General features: G+C 41.4%; 1 protein-coding gene across 1 annotated transcript; it reads right to left on the reverse strand.

Annotated features, from left to right (window-relative positions):
* Positions 1–1093: 1093 nt before the first annotated feature.
* LOC104616012 (FYVE, RhoGEF and PH domain-containing protein 3-like) lies at positions 1094–6962 on the reverse strand. The gene is made up of 7 exons (XM_010287024.1): positions 6743–6962; positions 5919–5977; positions 3618–3764; positions 2954–3046; positions 2199–2278; positions 1775–1805; positions 1094–1270 (listed from the first exon to the last, which is right to left on the reverse strand). Exons 1-7 carry the CDS (start codon positions 6960–6962, stop codon positions 1094–1096), a joined length of 807 nt encoding a protein of 268 aa, XP_010285326.1.
* Between the last annotated feature and the right edge of the window lie 2267 nt (positions 6963–9229).

Here is a 9229-nt window from a genome sequence, read left to right on the forward strand (position 1 = left end):
ATCCTACTCTGATTTGATCGGTAATAAATGAGATCAGCTTCTCCCCATGACGAGTCTGTGTTGCCCGTGATGGTAACCGGTGAGTGATCGCCGTGTCCTTATCTCAACCCACAAGCCTTTTGTTGTACCTTCTCTCCCCTGCCCAGCTGAGGAGGGCAGTGATAGAGAGGCTTTGGTGGGCACCCGGCCTCCAGCCAGCGTCAGCCCACCACAGGATAAAAGGAGTATCTCACATCCCTCCTGAGCCCCCTGGGAAATCAATCCGGTAAAAATCCAGCATTACTGAGTCACCGAACCAGATCTGGGAAAGGGGAGGTTTCAAAAACGGTTACGTACCAGGGGAAAAAAAAAGTTCAGGGGCCTTCTCACCCTGTGCTCTGGTATCTACTGTGTTTGACCACTGACATAACCAACACACAGGCAGCTCTGCACAAAATTCTTAAAAACTTCCCTCTCCCATGTCCTCTCCTCGTTAGCTTGTAGGAAATGACTGTGGCTAAGGTTATCACCCTCATTTTCAAGTTGAATGAAGCGAGATTGTTATCATCCTCCCACGAATACTACCAAAATAAAATTCCTAGCAAACACAGCATGGAGTAATACATCACAGTTGCACAGAAACAGAATAAACTTTCAGGACTATTTCGCAGATTTAGTTGAAGAGTATTCTTTCTGAAATATATTTGTCATTTATAAGACAGTATTTTTAAGATCCTTTTAAAATGCATCAATTTCCTTTCAACTCTTTAAAGATTTTAAATAATAATAATAAAATAAGAAAAAAGAAATAATCCCAAAACACATCTCTCAGGAGATGGGGGAAAGGTAATGAACAAAATCTCCCAGGCACACAGACATCATTCCAGACAGCGAACCACTCATAACATTGAAGAATTATACCTGTTATGCTAAATGAGCCACTAGTCTGGAAAACATGACTGATAGGTCTCTTGCACTGAATTACTCTGGGTAATTTATTCCACACCTGCATGGCCAAGTAACTGACTGATACGCATTTGAGAGCCAGAGAAATGGAGCTGACTGTACCGTAATGTAATATAAAAATCAAGAACAACACTACACTATTTTACAGTTAGCTGTGTAAGTCTAGTTTAACTGTTGGTAAAACTGTTCTAGCAAAGAAGGAGAATTCAGCACTCATACTTACTGAGGAATCAGGAAGATGCTCCTCCTCTTGAGAAAAAGAGCTATTGAAAGCTCTAAATGTCTCACTGTTCTGTTTGTGCTTTTCAATTGTTGCTTGAATGACCTGAGACAAAAATTCCCGCAAAGATGAGAAGCATCACAAAAGGAGTCTTGGAAAAACTCTCTCATAGGAAAATGGTTAGGATTATCATTTCAGTGAAAAACCCTTACACTTGGCATAAATGAAATGGAAACTTAAAAACGTTAATAGCTACAAGGGGTGGTGTTAACTCACTACCATTTAAGCTAAAAACTAAGACTGCTATCGGACAGTGTCTCTAGGTCAGACTAGGCTAATCTCTGCCTCCTCAGCCTCTTCTCTTGCTGGGATTGAGCCCTGCAGGAAATGGGAACCTACTCGAAGCCCCCATGCACTGCCTGGAGACTGTGGGTCAGCAGTGGGACCCTGAACGGGGCTCCACATTTCTCCATAAGCAGCTTTGCTATCCCGGACTACCCAGCTTCCTTGCACAGCCACATTCATTCAAAACACCCAAAAGATCATTTTTAAAGCAGAAGTGGCTGACTGCATGGATTTCTACCCATATCAGAACAGTTTTGTATTAACCTGAATCCATTCCCTCTTCTCTTCTTCTGTCCTGTTAAAACAAAAGAAAAATACAGAAAACATCATAACTCCAGTTCCAATATTTTCAGTAAAGTCAGTTCACATCTTCATAGCTTTATATCCATCAGGATTTTACTTAGCTTTTCTATCCGCTATTTTATAAACATTATTAATAATTACTGACCTCAATTATTATCAAACAAATGCCAAAAATAAGTGGAACCTGCAAGCACTACTATAAACACCATAAGCATTCCATAAAGCAAATCAACACACTCTGCCTTAGGACCAACACATTCTCTTGCATATATAAGTTACACATCTCCGATCCTCATCTCCCAGTTTAAAGCTCCATCATCCCAGCACAGCCATATCCCCAAGATCATAAATTTCACAACCTCGAAAGACAGAAGCAGCAGCATACCTGGCTTGTAGTTCCAGCGATCTCTTTTTTCCTGTTATTGAAAATGTATGAGCCACGTTTTGCTTGGCTATTTCTTGGACCTGTAAAAAGAACATGTCAGCTTCTTACTAGTCACCACTGCCTTTCAATCATTTTTAATGACTTACAAATATATTCATTCTTTGAAATACTTAGTTGAAAGAATCACTCAGAATACAGTATACAGAGGTAGAAAACACAACGGATTGTTTCCATAATTATTCATCTTACTACAAAACTTCTGACTCTGTATCACCAACCAGCCCTCTGCAGCAGTAGGAGGAAAAGTTGGCTCCTGTGTCAGCTAGGTGTCAAGGGAAGGCTTTCGATCAAAGCAGAATCACAGAATCACAGAATCACTCAGGGTTGGAACGGACCTTCAAGATCATCAAGTCCAACCGTTAACCCAACGCCACCACGCCCCCTAAAGCATGTCCTGAAGCGCCACATCCACACGTTTTTTGAATACTTCCAGAGATGGTGACTCTGCTTATGACATGGGTAGAAATGTTATGATCGTTAACAAGCATGTACAGAGTCACCACCTTCTTACCCACCTTTGGATGATTACCTCACGATAATTAATTAAAAAAAAAAATAAATCCAGAGCTGGATTTTTATTATACCTTATGTGTCTAATATTTCTACATATATATTGTTGTCTTTTTGGATTCAGAGGGGATCTGACACTATTGAGTGGGGAAGCATTAAAACGGGTGAAAAGAAGATATGCAAACCTGCAGTCCTGCAATGTCCATCTTCTCTCGAACACTGAACTTCTGGCCTATTAGTCTCAGTTTTGGCACACAGTATAGCACCATGCTGTTAAACTGTAACAAGGGAACATTTTAAGTCGAGGGATGACAAGCTGGGCAGAGCCTGCATTTTGACAGTTTAGAATTCCGGTGTGTTTTACTTTAAAACCCAGTTCTCAAGAAGAGATTTAAGGAGCAAGCTAGGCTCACATATAGTTACTTGAAAGAAGTGGACAGACAGAAATGTATCAGCCAGTCATTTCCCCCTTTTTCCCCTCTCTCTGGGACCCGTTCAACTGCCTTGAAAGCAAATGAGAGTTAGTCTCAGCATCAGCAAGGGCTGGCCATCTTATGCCACAAGGTGGTACAGCTGGAAACGCATCTCCATGGGCACTTCGCAAAACACAGCCTCTGAGTAGGGAGATGAAAAATACCCCATTGGGCCTGACAAGCCATCAGCAAAGGCACAAGCATGGAAGAAGGAAGGAAATCCTCAAGGAAAAAGCATCAAGAGAAAACTGCTGCTCAGAGGAAGGAGGAGTTGGGCTCAGCTGGCAACAGCTTTTTGTATTTGAGATTAGGAAGATGGAATTGTACCATTTCACAGCACAACTCTGAAAATAAGAGAGCAACACAAAAAACTCACCAGGAATAAATACCTATCCTGTGCTGTGCCATTCTTTGCTGAAAGTTTCTGAATGTGTCCTTCTTTAATGAGCTCATTGGCTGGGTTAACAATATCTTCTTCACCACCAAGTCGCTCATAGACTTCCAAAAGCTTGTGCATCTTTTCCTGCAAGTACAAAACCCCCAGCAATTTAAATAAAATAAATTATTCCACTTCATCTATTACCCACAGTATCATTTTTGTGGTAAGTGTAAATAAGTAGGAAAGAAAATAGTCTTTCACTTCTGCTATAGGTTTGCAGTTTCAAAAATTAACAAAATTAATTCCATACTCTTCAGTACTCCTTCCCCACTCTGCATTAGTCACTCACGAGTCATACTTGGATCGTACTATTTTAACGACAGTTTGAGATCAGTCTATTTGATAATTTTAGATATCCCTATTCAACAATACATATCTTTGGAAGCGGTGGCATCAGGTCCAGTAAAATCAATGGCCACATTAGAGATGTTACCAAATTGGTTCCAAGTTTGAATTTATTATCTTTATGATAATAGTTTGAATTTATTATCTTTATGATTCTTTATGAAGGCATTACGTTTTCCTTTTCAGCAAAGCACTGTTTCTACTTTAGGTTAAGTAATCCAAATATTAAAATCCCTCTACACAGTATTCAAATGGATAAAGGTAACTAGTTCACCCACTTGGAGCTGGTATATTAAGCACTGCAGCAGCTTCAATAAGTCAAAGTAGGAAAAGTGTGTAACTTGCTACTGAGTTATAGCTTTTGGAAAGGTTTGGCTTTTGACCACAAGCTGGACTGATGTGCTCCACATGGCACTGTCAGCAAATGGTCAGAAAGTGAGGACAGAGATCTATGCAATTACACACAAAAATATGCACAAACACGACTCTACATGATACCCCAACCTGTCTATAGATTAAGCTGGAATTTCAGGTCTTGGCACACTTTGTTTACCCCCATTTGACTTGAAAAATTTCACCACAAATACACCAGCTCTTGCGCTGCATTGCTCCCCATCAGCCCTTACTGACTGCCCCTGCACGCCCGCGGCACCTTCTGCTGGGATGCGCAAGTTGGGAAGCCACGAGGTCAAACCTGAAATTCTTACTTGGGTACTTCTCCTTCGAGTCTCTGATCAGGCATAACCTATTAATTACAGAAGAATTCAATGCAATAAGAAGCCCTCTTAGAGGCTTCAGGTTCTTATCAGCAATAAACAGGGGCTGCAAAATTATTGTAGCAACCGCTTCTAACAGGTTTTTGCATACTAATAGAAAAAGCATCCAACACCGAAAGCAACTGGCTGGTGGCTTCATATTCCTGCTATCGGTGGAGATACTGTATACAGTTCCTAGCAAAAGTCACTACTTGCAGAGGAGTTGTTCAAGGCCTCAAACCAGAAAAATTTCCACCAAAATATATCCTTATCAAGAGGGCACAGTGGACTCAAATAGAAATAGATGGTTTCAAAACTGCTTTTCACTGAGACATACTGAAAATACACAGACATCAGCTGGTTACTTCCCCGCAACAGCCACAGGAAACGTGGTCTCATGGTGTCCTCACCAGCTGAGAGAAGGAAGTAAGGGTCTGATACAGAAGGGGACGTAAAACTTGTGCCCACAAATGGTCAGTGAGTCTTAAGCCTGATACGTAGCGTTTCAGATCTATTAGATATACAAGCTGCTGAGGCACTTGCGTGCACAAAAGGGATAACATCTGTAACTATAAAGTCCATTTACTTTAATGGTCTAGAACACTAGCTGTTCTCTATATAAAACATGTGCTAACATTCAAAATCTCCACGGTCTCAGACTACCCAGCTTCAGAAGTATAGCTTACCAAAGCTACTGACACATGCTAAATGCACACTCTGTGTGCATTTAAAATGAGACAAAATCAAACCAAAACAAACCTCGAGTCTGGAGAAGACCTGTAGGACTAAAAAAATAAGTGTGAAAATCTGCAGGGACACCTTATGAATGGACCTAATTGGAATACTTTCAATATATTTCAATGAAAAGAAAATAATGACTTTTTGAAGACCTCCTTTTTTAATCCACTGGGGCCTTAAGAATAAGGAAAGCGAATTTTAGGCCAAACAACCCATGGTAACCACAATAGGATCACTTATGATAAAGAAAACTCAGATATGCAACTGATGTTTAAAGCCTGACTCACTGTATTTGAAAATTCTCCTCAGCCTACTTTACTGACCCTATTGCAATGGGGGACCATTGGTTCAACCAAGCGTTCCACTCAGATTACAATTCCGTTATGCAATTTCTACTCACCATCTTTCGGATGGCTGCATTCGAATGGTTTGCTGCTGTAGATATCAGCTCCAGTGATTCTGCAATACAGGTAGCAACAGTTATGCATTCTCTGGATTATCTCTGTTAATAGCACCTTGGGGTTTTTTTCACCTCCTTGATTAGTGTTTTTCCAGCAAAATTGCTGTTGCAAAAGCAAGGACTGTATTTTTTCCTTCCATAAAGTAAAAGGAACACATAAGCAGTTATATATACAATCACTTTGGCACATTCAGCTGGTCCATGTGCATCTAAATGTTTAATCTTTCTCTCCTAAAAGTCTTCATAAGCATGTTTTTACAAGTGTTTTAGGAAAACAGGGCTTGTGTGCTTACAGTAACAGGAACCCTGTTTCGGTCAAGAACACAAACTCCTAGAAACCAGCAGCAATCCGTTTCTCCTGTTCCTTTGTGTTAACTGAGTCTAACCTGCTTTCCTAGGGAAGCATATACATTTAAGACCATTCTTATTTTCTTCCTCTGGCTATTGCAAGGAGGTCCTCCTGTATTTGTCCTTGGCCATACAATGGATTAAATAAAAATACCAGATGTTCTGCCATTAAAAACCTGAATATTTTGTCATTGTTTATTTGCCAAAGCTCCTTTCATTCCTAGAGCTGACATATCAACCCTTTTCTTCTCTATACTAAGAGTATTCAAAATCCCTTTGTGCTATGTTTGGCAATAGTTTGATTAGTTCAAATCTCCATTTCTACTATAGCCCTAGTTGAAAGTATCTGAACATGTGAAGAAAAAACTCTCCAAGATTTTATTGTGCTCATTAGACAGAGAGGAGTTTACATGTACTTTCAGCATCTTTCCTGTCTGGAGACTCTTCTGGAAGTTTCTTCAAGTAGTCCTTTAGAAGAAGCTCATAACGAGGAATCCTTTGCACTGGTTCAAGCATGTGATGCTGTAATGTCAGGTTTCCACACACCTCCTGTTTCTGTAACGGAGAGAAAACAAGCACGAAAGGATTTGGTTTTGTTCCTGCCTTTGGCGTGAGACAGCAAGGAACAATTACCATTCACGTAAGTTAGAGGAGCATAAAACAACTTGTCAAGCTATCATAGAATCATTTAGCTTAGAAAAGACCCTTAAGATCACTGAGTCCAACCATTAACCTAGCACTGCCAAGTCCACCACTAAACCATGTCCCTAAGCACCACATCTTTTAAATACCTCCAGGGATGGTGACTCCACCACCTCCCTGGGAAGCCTGCAGCCTGTTCCAATGCTTGACCACCCTCTCGGTGAAGAAATTTTTCCTGATATCTAGTCTAAACCTCCCCTGGCGCAACTTGAGGCCATTTCCTCTCGTTCTATTGCTAGTACTTGGGAGAAGAGACCAACACCCACCTCACCACAACCCCCTTTCAGGTAGTTGTAGAGAGCGATGAGGGCTCCCCTCAGCCTCCTCTTCTCCAGACTGAACACCCCCAGTTCCCTCAGCCGCTTCTCAGAAGACTTGTGCTCCAGACCCCTCACCAGCTTTGTTGCCCTTCTCTGGACACGCTCCAGCACCTCAGCATCCTTCTGGGAGTGAGGGTGCCAACTCTGAACAGAGGATTCGAGGTGCGGCCTCACCAGTGCCGAGTACAGGGGCACCATCCCTGCCCTGCTCCTGCTGGCCACACTATTCCTGATACAGGCCAGGACGCTGTTGGCCTTCTTGGCCACCTGGGCACACTGCCAGCTCATGTCCAGACGACTGTCAACCAGTACCCCCAGGTCCCTTTCCACCGGGCAGCTCTCCAGCCACTCCTCCCCAAGCCTGGAGCGTTGCATGGGGTTGTTGTGACCCAAGTGCAGGACCCGGTACTTGGCCTTGTTAAACCTCATACAGTTGGCCTCAGCCCATCGATCCAGCCTGTCCAGACCCATCTGTAGAAGCCTTTCTACCCTCAAGCAGATAGCAGAGCTGACAAGTTTCACGTGAACCTTTGTCCCATGACTGGCATTTTCTGCAGATAAGCAACAACCTTTTAGATTTTGCATGTTTCTTCACAGGCTCAGAAAACCTCTTCCCTATGTAGCATTTCTCCCCCCCAAAGACTATATAAAATCAGAAGTTCCATGGGGATATATTGCTTGCTAGAAGTTACCGTACAAGCAGCAGATATACTGCTCACCATCTCTGAAGAAGGAGCTATCTCAAATTCTCTTTTTTTTTTTTCCACTTGACCAAAAAGGGGGGTAGGTTTGAGACCGATTACACTAAGCATTATCCGATAAGGCACCGAACTGCTCTGCTTGCAACTGTACTGAGTTTTGCAGTGTACTTATTTTCACAGGATCCCTATGAAGGGATATTTCTATTTAAAAGAGGGGAGGAGAAATGAGAAACACAGTAAAAGTAACTTGTTTTAAAGCACATGGGAAGTTTCTGATAGCGATGTCATCTGACTCCTGAATCCCACATCAGCATGTTAACTGCCTGTATACACACAGATGCTCTTCTCTGTAGCATTATTTTTACGTCAGCTCTCTAATGCCACATGTTGTTTAGGGGTTGCTTACACTAGAACAAAACAACTACAGTAATTTCAGTATGCTGTTCTCAGAGAAAGGCACTCGTTTCAGGTATTTGCAATTCTCCTCATAAATATTACAGCCCACAACACACTGCTGACTTGCCCAATTCTCAAAGCAAAGTCTGGAGATAATGAGTTGAACGTCTGATAGAAAAATGTTAGCCACCTTTCCAGAAATCTGAAGACATAAATTTGCTTTTAAAAATATCTTGTCACAGCGTAACAGAGCGAACAATATTTCTGTTTATAGGAGCTGAAGTGAATTTATTATCTCTCAGAGTTGTACAGCACCACGTTTCCCAGAAAATACAACTGGGATGGAAAGAATCAGAGATTCCAGGAAGAGCTAAAAGGGACACAGAACTTCACTACTGCATATTAGTGCCTGGTTTATATTCCTAAATCCACTACTACAACCTTCTCCATTGTCTTTTTATTCCTGCAATTGGATGAACCCTAACACTGAACAGCAACAGGGAAGCAGAGGAGGAAGTCACTTCAAGGCTCATGTCAGTTGTACTCACATGCCAAGCGTATCCTCTCTAAAAAGTCAGCAGTGACAAAATAAACTTCCAAATAGGATAAGTTTAATGCTATGTGATTTTTAAACGTTTACAGAGTTTACACTGCAATTCAAATGACTTTACTAGAGGACAGATAAATGTATATTCTGTGTTTAATTCATGTAACAATCCAAAACACAGAAATATGTATTAAAAAGTACTTACATGATGGCATAAGGAGAAAGCTGACAAAAGAC

This window comes from Phaethon lepturus, unplaced genomic scaffold, assembly GCF_000687285.1.
Source record: "Phaethon lepturus isolate BGI_N335 unplaced genomic scaffold, ASM68728v1 scaffold29605, whole genome shotgun sequence".
NCBI classification, from domain to species: Eukaryota; Metazoa; Chordata; class Aves; order Phaethontiformes; family Phaethontidae; genus Phaethon; species Phaethon lepturus.